This window comes from Saccopteryx leptura, chromosome X (genome assembly GCF_036850995.1).
Source record: "Saccopteryx leptura isolate mSacLep1 chromosome X, mSacLep1_pri_phased_curated, whole genome shotgun sequence".
In the NCBI taxonomy this organism is placed as follows: Eukaryota; Metazoa; Chordata; class Mammalia; order Chiroptera; family Emballonuridae; genus Saccopteryx; species Saccopteryx leptura.
In genome coordinates this window covers 16,464,229-16,480,057 of record NC_089516.1, presented here as the reverse complement: position 1 = coordinate 16,480,057, position 15,829 = coordinate 16,464,229, and the positions used below count along the sequence as shown (strand labels likewise).

Genomic DNA, 15,829 nt, shown 5'->3' with positions numbered 1-15,829 from the left:
GAGTATCTTTTTAAAATTTCCTTTAGGTGGAACTTTTTTCAGAAAAGTGACTATTAGCTGTCTGAGACCTTATCAGAGTGAAAAACTGTTTAATAGAGTGGGTTACTGTGAGAGACAGTGAAATATATAGTATTTTAGGCAGTGTCAAAATAACAGACTAATGAAACACAAAGCAGTATACTTTCAAGTATATGAACGCTGATGTGCAGTCTTCTATGATTAAATCTCCGTTAAATATGACCAGTATATCCTGAAGAGTCAGAGTGATAATTAATATCCATAATGAACCTGAGAAAGATAATGAAATATCAGAATTTTCATCCAGTCTAATTTGTTACTTTATTCTGATTCTTTTGAAAATTAATAATTAGTGTAATGTTGATAGCCTTCCACTAACCAGAATGTGTGATTATTCAGACACCACACTGTGTGGTGTTGCTTTTGCTCCCAGTACGCATGTGTGTACGTATGTCTCATATCATTTGGAAAATTCTAAGCTCATTAATTTGACCTTTAAAGACAATTTAAACCTGATAGCTTGCTTTAATCTTGAATGTGTTACTAAAGTAATTCTGTCAAGCATTGATTCCAGTGTCTAAAATACTTCATATCTATTTTCCAAATTATAGACAGCTCTCTTGTGCTCTGCTTTTCCGGAATGAAAGTATATAGCTGTTTGATTAATGGCGTACTAATAAAAAAATTGCTATTAACTTCATCTTCTAAATACTTTTCTGACTTAGGTAGGTGAGCACACAGTGTGGTCCAGTCAGTAAGACCTGAAGGTAAGGTAGGGCCAAAGGGGAGAAAGGGGCGCCTGGAATGCCGCCTAATAAGATGGCAAACACGGAAGAAAGAACTGACTGCGGGAGGTGGAGTTAGGACTGCGGGAGGTGGAGTTAGGGTTCGGTGTAGACATGGGGATTTGGCGATGCCTCCGGGGCACCCAGAGTGTTAGCAGGCAGTTCACTATTTTTTTTTTTTTTACTAAATTTTTATTTATTCATTTTAGAGAGGAGGAAGGGAGGGAGAGCGAGAGAGAGGGAGAGAGGGAAAGAGAGAGAGAAAGGGGGGAGGAGCAGGAAGCATCAACTCCCATATATGCCTTGACCAGACAAGTGCAGGGTTTTGAACCGGCAACCTCAGTGTTCCCAGGTTGACGCTTTATCCACTGTGCCACCACAGGTCAGGCGGCAGTTCACTATTGAGAGGACCGGTGTGAGGTTGGAGATTGGCAAGGTAATGGTAAAGTTAGATATTAGTGAAAAACATGGGTTTAGATGAGATCATTAGGGAGACACAGTGCTTAGATAAGAAAAAGGTGCAAGAACAGAATCCTGGGGAGCGCCAGTGTTTAAGGGTAAGGTCAAAGAAGGAGGTTTTTAAAAAACTGACTTTAGAGAGAGAGAGAAACATCGGTGTGTTCTCCTCTTGCATGCACTTCTTAGTGTTTCCTGTATGTGCCCTAAGCAGGGCTCGGACCTCCCAACCTTCTCGTGCCAGGACGACACTAGTTACTGAGCCACCTGGCCAGGGCCTTTAGATTTTTTAAAAAAATACTTTTTTATTTATTCATTTCAGACTGTAGGGGGGAGAGAGAGGGAAGTAGGGGAGGAGCAGGAAGCATCAACTCCCATATGTGCCTTGACCAGGCAAGCCCAGGGGTTTGAACTGGTGACCTCAGTGTTCCAGGTCGAGGTGTTATCCATTGCGCCACCACAGGTCAGGCTAGATTTCTAAAAAATGTAATTTTATAAAACAAAGCACTTTCATTGAAGATAGATTAAAAAAACAAAGTGAAACAGGGAAAAAAAAGAGTGAAACTGCCTGATACTCAGCCATCTCAGGATAATCATTTTAACATTTTGGTATACGGTTCTTTCAGACTTTTATTTACTAACAGTCATTTTTTAAAGTGACATCAGACTGGGATAACTCCTGAAGACGTGGGTTAGTATGTCAGGAAGTTAAATACAGGGTGTCCTAGACAACGTACTGCGGAACAAAGCAGTGAGATCCAGCAGGGGCGCCTGCCCGGGAGTGGGGAAGTGGGCCCTCCATGTCTGTGGGAGCTGCCTTTTCAGCCCGGCCAGCTGGAGGCCCTGCCAAGCGGGTGCAGAGCTGACGCCTGACCGGCCCGCACCCCCCCTCGGCAGACAGAGATGCTTTCTTTAGTAAATAAGGTGGGGGAAGGCGGTGGGAGTAGAGGGGTGGCAGCGGTGGGGACCAGAGCAGGCCTGCGGTGCCAGTTGCTTCAGCGGAGGGACCCTGGTCCAGAGAGCCACCCGGGAAGGGAAAGAGCTTGGAAAATTGGGTATTGTTCTAGAAGGTCTAAGCTGGAGAAGGACTGAGGTCAACTTTGGAGATGACTGACCACGGGTGACGGGGAAAGGTTAAGGCAGACAGTGGGATGTTAACAGTTAAGATTTCAGATGTGGACCGCTTCTGGATTGTGGTGAGATTCAGCAGGTTTGGGAGGTGTTTGTTTGTTTTGATTGTTTTCAGATTTTATTTATTGATTTTTAGAAAGTGGAGAGAGAGAAAGGTGGGGTTGGGGAGCAGGAAGCATCAGCTCTCCTAATTGCTTCTCTGTGTGTCTTGACCAGACAGGCCTGGGGCTTTGAACCATTTCTGGTTGATGCCTTATCCACTGTGCCACCACAGGTCAGGCTAGAAATAAGGTTTTAAAACGAAGGGGGGAGGTTGTAGGAGTTGAAGTGACCAGGGAACTTTGATTCTTGGTTTTTGGTTGAGTGGTCTTATGTGAGCATTGAAGAGGCTCTTCAGGAAATGGGGGAGAGAGATTGATCAGGATGTGTGTATATGACAGATCTTAGTGACAAGGAGATGATGGATTTTTACGTGTGTGAAAGGCCGTGATTTAGAAAGGACAGTAGGAAGATAAGAGGAGGTTTAGAAGGTGGGTTTGTAAGCTATAGGAAAGCATTTTGTTCTATGAAGAATATTGACAAGTATTTTTCTTATTTGAGTCAGACTGTGCAGAAAACTTTTTGTGACCGGCCTGAGCCTATAGGAATGTTTGTTTACATTGAAACAAAGTTCCACTGGGCACAGTGGAAACGGTTGGGAGGAAATTAGAGGATGGGAGGGTGGGTCATTGGGGAGGAAGCTCAGAGCTGAGTGAGGCTGAGGGTTGAGAGAATAGATGGCCTGGGGTGGGGGGTATGAAAAGGAGAAAATTACTTCATCAACAGTCTAACAATGAATTAGTTTACCCCCTTTACTTAAGAGAGTTATTATAATTTCACTATCCTGGCTTCATTTTTCTGATAATGTGAAAGAAAATGTTTAATTTCCTTTAAAATTACAGATTTGTATTTTAAATATATAAGCAGTGATCATTTTTAAAAATAAGGTTAATGAGGTAAGTAAAAAGGAGAAGATAAACTTCAATATTTTTTGAATTCCCACTATCTAGGGACATCATTTTGGTATATATGTTTCTCTGGGCTTTTTCTCATCTAAATATATACATGTATTTAATTTTTTTTTCTTCTTTTTTTTTTTTGTATTTTTCTGAAGCTGGAAACGGGGAGACTCCCGCATGCGCCAGACCGGGATCCACCCGACACGCCCACCAGGGGCAACGCTCTGCCCACCAGGGGCAACGCTCTGCCCACCAGGGGGCGATGCTCTGCTCCTCCGGGGGCGTGACTCTGTTGCGACCAGAGCCACTCTAGTGCCTGGAGCAGAGGCCGAGGAGCCATCCCCAGCGCCCGGGTCATCTTTGCTCCAGTGGAGCCTCAGCTGTGGGAGGGGAAGAGAGAGACAGAGAGGAAGGAGAGGGGGAGGGGTGGAGAAGCGGATGGGTGCTTCTTCTGTGTGCCCTGGCCGGGAATTGAACCTGGGACTTCTGCACGCCAGGCCAATGCTCTACCACTGAGCCAACCGGCCAGGGCCCATGTATTTAATTTTTGAGAATATCCTGAGTATATTGTAGTTGCCTGCTTTTTTTCCACATAACAATACCTAATAGATATCCTTTGTCAGAATGGGTAGATTGCTGCCATCATTTTTAGTTGTTAAAGTAATCCATTATAGGACTGTTCCGTATATTTATTTAATAATCTATTGGGCTTTAATACTTTCCATTTCTTTATTATAAATAAGGCTAGAAAGAAAACCTTGTATGTGCAGCTTGGCATGTTTCTCGGATTCTTTCCTTGGGTATGATTCTAGGAGATTTCAAGATCAACAGTGTCCTTTTTGGTTCAATTTCTTTTCTGTCTCTTTTCTCATAAGTTAGTATTTGACTGAGAAATCCTCTTTGTAATATTTAATTTTGGGACATGTTTAAATATATTTGGTTTACCATGTAAAATCAATGGGATTAGGCATATTATTGTTTGTAAGATAACAATTTCCCATTTTTGGTAGATATTTAATGATTTTTTTCCCCAGGTAGGGAAGCCAAAAACATTCGCATACAAATCTTTAGGTTATCTTCTCCCAAACGGCTTGTATATTTAGGACTTAGGCAGTGGAATTGAGATAATTGTTAAAAAATTGTTTAAACTGTTAAGTTAATAACGTCTTCAAAATGCATGGAAATGATTAACACAGTTTTCTTTGATTACTTTTTTCCAGGTGATTGATGGCAGGGGACATGGAAGGATTCTGTTCTTCCATCCATGACACCAGTGTCTCTGCTGGATTCAGAGCACTGTATGAGGAGGGACTGCTTCTTGATGTCACTCTGGTTATTGAAGATCATCAGTTCCAGGCCCATAAAGCACTCTTGGCCACCCAGAGTGATTACTTCAGAATAATGTTCACTGCAGACATGAGAGAACGTGATCAGGACAGAATTCACTTAAAAGGTCTAACTGCTACCGGTTTCAGCCATGTCCTCCAGTTTATGTACTATGGGACTATAGAGCTGAGTATGAGTACTGTTCATGAGATTCTTCAGGCTGCCATGTATGTTCAGCTTATAGAAGTGGTGAAGTTCTGCTGCTCTTTCCTATTAGCGAAAATCTGCTTAGAGAACTGTGCAGAAATCATGAGACTCTTAGATGATTTCGGTGTAAACATCGAGGGAGTCAGGGAGAAGCTGGAGTCCTTTCTGCTAGACAACTTTGTGCCACTCATGTCCAGGCCTGACTTCCTGTCTTATCTGAGTTTTGAGAAGCTCATGTCTTATTTGGATAATGATCATCTGAGCAGGTTCCCCGAGATAGAACTGTACGAGGCTGTGCAGTCTTGGCTGCGGCATGATAGAAGACGCTGGAGACATACCGATACCATTATTCAGAACATCAGGTTTTGTTTGATGACCCCATCCAGTGTTTTTGAGAAGGTTAGTGCCTTTGAAAGCAATAGCTAGTACTCATTCAGTTAAGGCAGTATATGTCTTTATAGATAAGTTTCCCAGTTTTAGTCAGGAGACAAAAAAGAAAGTGAATAGTTGATAAGAATAGTTTATGTCTAAGAAATCTCATTTGTTTTAGTGTGACAGAAGAACTAGGTAGGTAGTGGAGTGATTTCATTTTAAAAGTACTTTTAAAGTCGAAGCATAATTAATTATGTAGCCCAAACTATTTATTACAAGTTTGCTTTAGCTTTTTTTTCTTCACAGAGTAATTAAATCTGAACTGTGTGAGGCTAGTTCTCTCTTTTAAAAAATTAATTGAAGTAATACATACTGAAATTAGAGTTGAGAGATTTTATAGTTCTGAATGATATGCATTAATACAGTTTCATATTCCTCTAAAAAAATGTAAGAAAACATAAAATAGCTCTTGAAAACCAAGAGGTCCTAGTGGTGATTTTTCTCTTCTGCTCTTACCTAGCTCTGTTTCCCCCATTTCACTGTGCATACTAACTGAATTTAACCCTGAAAATGGTGCTTACATCTAAAACCATTGCTTAGGCATTTCTAAACAAATAGATTCTACATCCTCTATCTATATTGGTCAAACTGCACATTTTACCATGGAAAGTTCTGCTGTCTTAAAAATAGTGTTTCTCCAGAACAGCCCTGGCCTTTTGCATGTAAGCATTTTTCATTTTTATACCGGAGTCTCACTTGTGATCCTTTCTTGCCCAAAGGAGAGACAGCAGTTTCAGTAATTGCTTAACTTAATTGGTTTCTAATCACATGGTTGCCTCTGGGGCTCTGTTTATCTCTTGCATCTTTTCGTCTTTCTAGAAAGCACACGTGAAGCTTTGGTGCACACCCTTAACGTTAAATAATTCTTTTTTTAAAAAAATAATTTTTAAGCTTTAGTTTCCAAGTCTGGTGATAAAAATATTTGTAAAAGAGGGTTGTTTACAGCATTTGAAATAAACAAATTTGCACCTTCAAATCCCGCTCAGCAGCCTGGCATGTTCTTTTCCCTCTGAAATATCATTAATTGTTAATAGAGAACTCAGTTTTATGGGATTTTATCTTTAGTCTCAGGATATACTGATAAGGCAGAAATAACTGAAAAAGAATACATTTCTTAATTATTTTCAGTGATAACTAGCCCTTCACGAACTATATAAATCATTTGTCTAATAATTTTTTTTCCTTCTCTTTTTATTGCTGTCTTTCCCTGGGGAATCCTGTTTTGTCTTTATACATTAAATACAAATGCTTTTCCACTACTAAAAGAAACAAAAATCCTCCAACTAGATGGAAGTACTTGTGAAATTAAAAATAAAATTTCCCCTCCTGTGGGAAAATATGATAGATAATTGATAGCAGTAAATGATTTTTAAGTGCTGAGCTGCAGAACCTTTTTATAGTCCAATTATCAGTTCATGGTGGCCAACAGTGGTAGTGGCTGCAAGTTAATACCAGCGGGTAGTTTTGTAAATTGTATAAAACATGCGTTGTACCTTCTGGTGGGTTGTACACATATACGACGTAGGAGGCGATTATTACCTATGGGCCAGGTAGTGGAAATCTCATCAGAATGAGAAAGTTAAGGCTTCCTTCCTGAGTTCATTTCTTAGGAAAACTTAATAAGGCTCGAGCCACAGAGAAATCTTTCAGTTTTATCTTAGCAATAATACTGGTAAGATAAATGGAAGGTAGTGATTCTTGTTTTAGTGTGTGAGAGCTAATGTTATCGGGAACCTATGGCTTTCTGAATGTTGAGAAACTAGATTTGAGACTTCATCTCTAGTAATAAAATTTCAAAAACCAAATTAAAATGCAAAACTTATTTAGGAAGTAAGAATTTGGACTATTTTACACCATAATACAGGGTGGGGCAAAAGTAGGTTTACAATTGTGAGGACACGAAGCAGTTTATTCTTATATTATTATTATTGTATTATACAAACAACTGTAAAGCTACTTTTGCCAGCCCTGTATTTGAGAATAGGGTCCATCTATTTTCCCTGTGTTCAGCACACTGCCGTTCTCAAACAAGGCCGTTTTAATATCCCTTATATTTGCCCAGTGCCAGAAAGGGTTCAGCAATGAAGACGTTACGTCCGTGCTGGTTCTTGTTTAGAATGAGAATCTACGTGGTGAAAAGTATAGACAGTTTTGATTTGTACGTTTTTGAAGATTTTTTATTGATTGATTTTAGAGAGAGAGAAAAGGAGAGAGAGATTGATTTGTTGTACGTATCTCTGCATTAGTTGGTTGATTCTTGTATATGTGCTGGCTGGGCATTGAACCTGCAGCCTTGGCGTATCGGGACAATGCTCCAACCACCTGAGCTACCTGGTCAGGGCTTAAATTTGTGGTTTTATCCTGCTTTCTGAAATTTAGAAAAATGGAATATTAATATGCCCTTTTTACGTTTGGCTTTAAAATTTTGAAAGCTTTATGAGACTTTTTAAACATACAGAAAAGCGGAAGGAACAGTGAAATGACAGTCGGAAACAGCCTGTGGGCCTCTAGTTGTTCCCGTCTGCCACACTGGCTTAGGCTAGCTCCACAGGTAGAGGGTTATATGCCTTTGTAAGGTCTTTGGCTTTTACTAAACCATCTCAGAGAAAGTTGCAGACAGAGCTCATGTCTAACTACAGCGAGCATCTCGTCTCCCGAGAGCGAGGGTGTTCTGTGCTTACCGTAATACTGCTGTTAGAAGGAACAGTTCCTTCATGTCATGTAATAGCCATTCCACTTTCTGGTTTTCTTACTTGTCCCTAAATGTCTTTTTTAAAGCCATTTTATGATTTAATGAAGGTTTGTGCAGTGCATTTGGTTATTATATCTCTTTTAATCTAGAATTGTTCTTTTTCTTGTTCATGATGAGAATGTTCAAACATACAAAAATTCAAAGTTTTATAACGAACATTTGTATAGCTTTCACCTAGATTCAAGAACTGTTAACATTTTCCTATATGTGCTTTATATAGTTGTTTTAATGTTGATTTTTTATTGATTTTAGCGGGGGGGGGGTGGGCAGGAACACCAACCTGTTCCTGTAGGTGCCCTGACTGGGGATCGAACTGGTTATCTTCTCCCTGAGGACATCTTCTCCCTAAGTACCTAACATGCTACTCCTTTGGATAAAGACTTTCCACTCAAGTTCAATACCATTCCATTAGGAAAATTCACAATAAGACCCTAATACCATCTAATAACTAGTCCATATTCGGATGTTCCCAGCTGTCGCAAATTGCCCTGGAATCTCATCATGGTTTATGCATTGCTTTTGGTTGCAATGCATATTCTTAATCTAAAAGACTCCCTCGCCTTCTGTTTGTTTGTTTGTTTGTTTGTTTGGGGATAGATCATTAAATCTAACTGTATTCCACATTCTGGATTTATCAGATTATTTCCTTGTGTTGGTATTAACTTAGTTCCTCTATTCCTTATATTTCTTGTTAACACATCGTTTAGCGTCGTGTTTTTTCAGGAACAATTACAGGAAAACATTGTGCGATGTTAGAGTAAGTCTTGGAAAACCATTGAGCCGTTCTGATCAAACTTAGACTTTATCATTCATTTTTGTATTAGGAGCTTAACTAGCCCAATCCTTAAACTAAAATCATCAAGAATTTTATTTACACTATTCTGTTTTGTTCCTTTTAGATTTATAAAATTTCCCTCCTTTTAAAAAATACTTAAGAGCCACTCCATTTAATTTATTGGGATTAAAACTAGCTTAAGTGTCAAAATTAAAAGATTATTCATTCATATACAAAATTAGTGTATATCTATGACTCTAGTACTGCAGTTTGCAATATAATGACATTTGAATAGTTTGAACCCAGGGCATCTTCAGTATCATAAATGTGCATAAGGTAAGAATTATGGTATCAGTGATCCCCTTAGAAATTATAGTAATCATAATCATCAAATCTTTCAGTTTTAGAAAACCTATTCTAAATCATGAAAAAGTAAAACAACACATTTATTTAGCTTGTATTTAGGATTTTACAGTTGATTTTTCATTGGCCACTTATTAAGGAAGCAGAAATCAAAAAGGTTCAGAGAATTCAGAAAAATGGAGAAAACGTTAGGAGAAAAATAATAATATAATAATAAGCAGAAGGTAAAATACTAAGGTTTTAGGCTTTAAAGTTTTAATTCTCAAATTTAAAATTTACCAGAAAATGTTACAAATGTCATAGGTAAATTTTGGTCATTCAGGTTAGTTTTCGGATTAAACCTTTGATTTGGCTTTCTTTCTGCCCTACCACCATATTTATAGATAAAATGAAAACATTTACATGATTGAGAGTATTTCCATTAATAGAAAATTTCTGCTGGCCCTGGCCAGATAGCTTGGTTGGTTGGAGCTTCATCACCGTGCACAGAGGTTGCTGGTTCGATTCCCGGTCAGGGCACATACAGCCACAGATCAATGTTCCTGTGTCTGTCTGTCTCTCTCCCTCTCCCTCTCTAAAAATCAATAAACTTAAAACTAGGTTATAAATTCTAAAACTTAGATGTACTAGATATTAATATAATCACAGAAGGTCTTAGGAATTTTTAAAATTACATTATTTTCTACTTTTTAAGGTTGTGTGCTTGAATGTCCAGTGGTGCTTTATTATTCTTGCACCAAAATCAGAAGGAAATTATAGACTTTTAAAGCACACTTAATTTTAAATGAAATACTTTTCATTTAATAGAAATGTTGAAAGGAAAAGAGACTAACCTAAATTGTGCTGAAACTTTAAAATTTTATTTTTTATAAAATCGATTTTAGAGAGGAACGGAGAGGGAGACAGACAGACAGACATGCATTCATTTGTTGTTCCACGTAGTTGTGCGTTCGTTGGTCGCTTCCCTATGTGCCCTGGCTGAGGATCAAACCTGCAGCCTTGGTGTTTCTGGATGATGCTAACCGACAGCTAACTGGCCAGGGCTGTGTGGAAACTCTTACTAGGACATTGTCTTTTGGGGTCTTTTCCCTCATCCCCATTTACTCTGGTCATTTGACTTCTGAAGTTTTTCTTTTTTTTCTTTTTTTTAATTTATTTTTATTTATTTATTTTCTTTTTTTAAATTATTTTTATTTATTCATTTTAGAGAAGAGAGACAGAGAGAGAGAGAAAGAGAGAGAAGGGGGGAGGAGCAGGAAGCATCAACTCCCATATGTGCCTTGACCAGGCAAGCCCAGGGTTTTGAACCGGTGACTTCAGCGTTCCAGGTCAACGCTTTATCCACTGTGTCACCACAGGTGAGGCCTTCTGAAGTTTTTAGACTGGCCTGCTAGAAGAAAGGATGGGTAAGCCCTTATTAAATTTGTCTCAACTATTTGATATTTGGCTGCAATTAGAGTATTACCGAGGGGATTTATGCCTAGCAGGAACTGATATTTTTATAGCCTTCTTTCTGGTCATTAATTCAGTTTTTCAAGACTAAGGGATTAATTAAAGGCATCTTGCACCTCACTGTTTTGTTTCACATAAATCAATATAAGCTTCAGTTCTGAGCATGGTTTCACAAATAGACTTCTCATACCAGGTGGATGCTTTCCCAGTACAACATACAAAGACTGCCCCACATTTTACTGAGTACCAGAATTATCAAATGTACCGGCGGTTCCCAAAGATAGCATTTCTTTTAGCGCTAAAGCCACATGGTAGTAACTGCTTTGTTTCTGGACATTTCTTTTGAGGAGATTGGACCATGGAGAAGGGTTGATAAAACCGACAGCCAGGACTTAGCTTTCCACATGACACCTTACACATTTCAAAAATACAGCTAGCATTTGGGGATGCAAAGAGGGTCAGACTGGAGACTTGTTCACTGCCTAACACCTGGGATCTTGTTCAGAGATTCCTCGCGCTCTGGTGAACCCCACTGAGAGAGAGGAGCTGATAAAAGGCATTTGTTTCATTGGTTTAGTATAAGTATATTGGTATATTCATTTTGAAAGGTAAAGCAGCTGCTAGTATCTTACACTGGCTGACTGAAAGCCTAAAATAATTTCGACTGTGGCCAGTTTTAGATTTTTTAAGTTGCAGATTTTTAATCAAATAAAGGTAGTAAGCTCTGTGGAAATGCCTGTTTTAATTATGTTGCCAGTTCCATTTTAATTCTCTCAAAATTAAGAGTGTATATAGAAGTAACCTTTAAAGGTTAAACATTTAATAAATGGATTATGTAACATTTTGACAGTGAAGGGAGAAATGTGGAATTTTTGCTCAGTGGTAATGGCTAGCTATTATTTCTTTGACTTAATATGTATTTACAGGAATCACTTTAACAATAATTTCTCACATTTTTCTCTTTTACATGCATATATGCATGCACACATTTATATTAAAGTAAAAGAAGATTAAAGGGGGAAATGGCCAATTTTAAAATCACTTTTTAAGAGGTAATATATGCTTTCACTTTGTATTTAGAATAAGACAAAATGCTTTTCATAATACAATTTTAAAGTATCAAAGCAAGAAAAGTGATAAAAAATGAATATATTCTTTCCAAGTTTTAAAACAAGACAGCTTTTTAATCCTATGAAAGGATAAGAAAAGTAGTTCAGAACATGAAAGAAATGTCATTCTTTCCATATCTTTCTTTTGAAAGCACCTGATATACAGATAGATTAACTGTTACATGAGGAGTGAACGATGGCAGAAATGCTTTCTCTATGAAAAGATGAGACACGTTTCTTTTTGGGTAGCTCCCTTCATGAATGCATTTTAAATGATTCCATTCACACAGAAGGAGTTCAGCCCCTCTGCCTTTTGTTTTGAAGCAGAGTATATCTAATTGCTTTGTGCAGTATTATCAGAGAAGCATTAATTCGGTTTCTATAATGGAAGAAGAAACTAGTGAATGCTTATAGATAGTACGTGGTTTAGAGGGAAACTGCAGTGATGCATAGCTCTGGGAAAAGCAAGGTATATCTAGAACTCCTGGCTTTGGCAGGGAGAAGTAGGAGCTAAATTTCTTTGGTTAGAAGATCTTTTATGGTATAGCCAGCTATCTCAAATGGACAACTTTCATTATCAGGGGTTTAGACAAAGAACAGATTGGATACAGAGATGTAGCTAACAGAGTTGAAGTGCATCTTGGAAACTCTTTGGAACCCAGGTTTCAAAGGAGCACAATCGAATGAATGGAGAATAGGACAAAGGGTCCCGAAGATTGGGTTTAATATAAAATGAAAGGAAAAAGTGCAAGGAGCAGTTAAACTGACCCAGTTTGGGATCTGTAAGAGCCTGGGTTGGAACTTGGATGGCTGTTACCGGCCATTCTTCTAGACTGTCATGTAACGCTGGTCCCCTCTCCAGTGCTCCTGATAGGTGTTCTCACTTGGGCTACACAGAGACATACCGCATTTCCCATGTGTAAGACGCTCCCATGTATAAGGCGCACCTGAAGTTTGGGGTCTGAAATTTGAAAAAAAATGTATTGCATAAAGTTATTGAACTCGTTTTATTAATAAAATTCATACAACTAACTCATCTGTATGAAAAAGCGGGAAATGCAAGTAAAAAAATCTACAGCCACTGTGTAAGACTACCCAGTTTTTAGACACCAAAGTTTTAGAAAAATGGTGTGTCTTATACATGGGGAAATACGGTAACATGCTCACTGACTCCAGAGGTAGGCAGTCCTGTCTCTGACTTACATACCCGTTCGTTTTTTGGTTTTTTTTTAAACTGTAGTTCCTGTAGAAGAGCTAAATACAGACCTATATGGAAACTAAAAAGGGCAAGTCCCCAGAAGCTCACTGATAAATGTCCACTTAGACATGTTTTCCCCTGCACATACTGCTGACTGTGTACAACAGTTCCTTTTTATTTTTTGAGAATATGCTATATATGCTTCTCTGTAGTTTTTGTCATTTGTCTGCGCTAGTGCATGTGGATAGACCTGCTCTATTGAATGGCTGCTGCACATGGTGCACAGGCAGTCCCCGGGCTACTCAGGAGAAGTTCTGGAGGGTTGTTCTTAAGTTGAATCTGTATGGAAGTTGGAACAGGTACATTTACCTATTAAATACAACTCAGCCAGATGTTTGTCTTAACATAGTATTTACTTTTACCTTTCTGCACATATAAACAAACATTTTCTAACACACCCTCACACAATCTTGGGTGGTGCAGAAGATGACAGACTTGTTGGAGAGGATGGGACTGGTGTTAGGAGTCGGGTTGATTCTGCTGCTGGAGTCAGTTTCTTGAAATGGGCATCCAGGGAGGTTTGTGCAGTTTTTTGTTGTTTTTAATTTTTATTGATTTTTAGAGAGAGGAAGGGGGACTGAGACAGGAACATCGAGCTGGTCCTGTATATGCCTGGAGTGGAAATCGAACCAGCAACATCTGCACTTTGGGATGGTGCTCTGACCAATGAACTACCCAGCTAAGGCCAGAGCTGTTCTTTTTCTGTTCATCAATGGCCTGTACGGTAAACTTTGGTGAACCTCTCTGTATCAGGATTTCGCTCCTCTAACTTTGCCATTCCTGCTTCCATGAGATGAAAGAACCAGCTGTCTTTTGTAGAAAACTTTCTCGGTCCTAGAGTTTCCAGTCCCTGTTTTCTTCCCCAAATGCTGTCATCTGCTGCTCTAGTTCCATAAGGACTTCGTTGGTTAGTTTGCCATAGAGTCGAGTGATATCATTTTCACTGATGTCCCACTGCAATTGATTACCAATAGCCTTAATGGCACTCCGTTCATAGGTAAAAGTTGTAAGTAAGTCAGATGTTTATAACTCGGGGACTTACTGTATACCAGGGTTTATTCAACCGATGTCTTATTGATAGGTATTTGAGTTCCCAGTTTCTGTGGTCTTAAAGAAAATATAATAATGCAGTGAGTGTCCATTATCCTGACAGTTCTAATTACAAAGCTTTTTTTTTTTTTTTTTTTTTTGTACTGGCCTAAAATCTTCTTTTAACTTCCACTATTTTTTTGCATCAATTCTTTGTTGCAGCACCTAGTTGTTCATTGATTGCTTTCCCATATGTGCCTTGACTGGGGGCTACAGCGGACCGAGTGACCCCTTGCTCAAGCTGGTGAGCTTTGCTCAAACCAGATGAGCCCGCACTCAAGCTGGCATCCTCGGGGTTTCGAACCTGGGTCCTCTGCGTCCCAGTCTGATGTTCTATCCACTGCACCACTGCCTAGTCAGGATAACTTCCACTTACTGATCCTAAGAACAGTTGCCATCTTCAGGCACGGTCTGCTTTGCCGATGTCTAAAGTGTAGTGATGAAACTGAACACTGTCTTAGTTGTGGTTTCACCCCAATGGGAGTGTGGGATTGTCTATTCTTGTAATTCCATCCGTGACTCTCCAGGCTGTCATACCACACATTGTTAGTTCAGATTGAGAATAGTCAGTTAAAGCTTGACATGTCAAGTTCGGGGATTCATAGCGTATCTGATAAAAGCTGTGGACTTCTCACCACTTTGCCCTGGCCCTCAAATGCATTAGCACAATTATTGCTGCAGTGTCAGGTGGTTCATGGGTCTTCAGTGTTTCTCGTTTCTTTATGATTAGATTTTGTTGATTACTTTGCCGAAGTCATAGGCTCTCTCATTCTCTGCCAGTGCTGTCACATTAAAAAATTAAACCGGAAACGGTCAGTCTTGGTATTACTTGGTGAGGTCATGCTGTCTCTTAGTGTGTAGCACTTTCTTATTTGCAAGTGCTATTTTTTTTTTTTTTTTAAATCCAGGATCAGCCTCAAGCTAACCAGTCTGTAGTTGAGAAATCTGTCTGGCTTCTAGTCCTCTCCCATTCTTTGTGATTCCAAACAGATTGCAGAAAGCAATTAAGCCGCCTTATCTGTGAAGCCTCTCAGGACCCTCCGATGTGATTTGTGAGATCAAATGACTTGAACTCGGTGAGGATATCTAGTTGGTTTTTCTTTTTATTTTTTTTCTCAGCCATCTTGGATTTAAGTTTCTTCTTAGTCATTGTATTTGATCTTCAGATTGGAAAGAATAAAACATTCTTAGCTGAGAATGGAAATAAAATAGGAGTAAGGCTGTTTGTCTTTGTGAATATTACATTAACCACCTCATCCAGGAAAGACTTCTGTTTTTCCTCTTCTTCTTTTTACTTTAACCTCTAAAACGCCATTCATTCACTGTCTGGCTCTTTATATAAAGTCACAGTTCATTCAGAGGCTTTCACAGTATTCTTACAGCCTGTTTTGTTGTTTTGCCCCATCTGTTGTAAGTGGTTCTTTAACATGAGTTCCAAAAGCTCTCCAGAAGCTCTCCGTGCAGCACCCAGGTCTTCGACCTCCTTTCCCGTTTCTTCCCCTCAGCAGTGTGTTTTGCAGTAACGCAGTCAACATAATGCTTTCGAGAGCCTCTAAGCTTTTGAGAGCCTCGACACAGTTTCTGATCTTGGAATTGATTGTAGTTTTTCTATGAAAAACCTGAAATCTCCTTGTCTACTATGTGCACCATTCCTCTTTCTTTCTTGATCTCCAAACAA

At 39.1% G+C, this 15,829-nt stretch overlaps 1 protein-coding gene across 3 annotated transcripts in view; it reads left to right on the top strand.

Moving 5' to 3' along the window:
- KLHL15 (kelch like family member 15) overlaps positions 1–15,829 on the top strand; it is a 34,915-nt gene that overhangs the window by 12,107 nt on the left and 6,979 nt on the right. For all 3 annotated transcript variants that reach the window (XM_066356202.1, XM_066356203.1, XM_066356201.1), the window contains one exon: positions 4,609–5,320. In XM_066356202.1, the coding sequence (XP_066212299.1) occupies positions 4,616–5,320 (705 nt within the window). In that variant the 5' untranslated portion in view covers positions 4,609–4,615. The remainder of the gene's footprint in view (positions 1–4,608; positions 5,321–15,829) is intronic.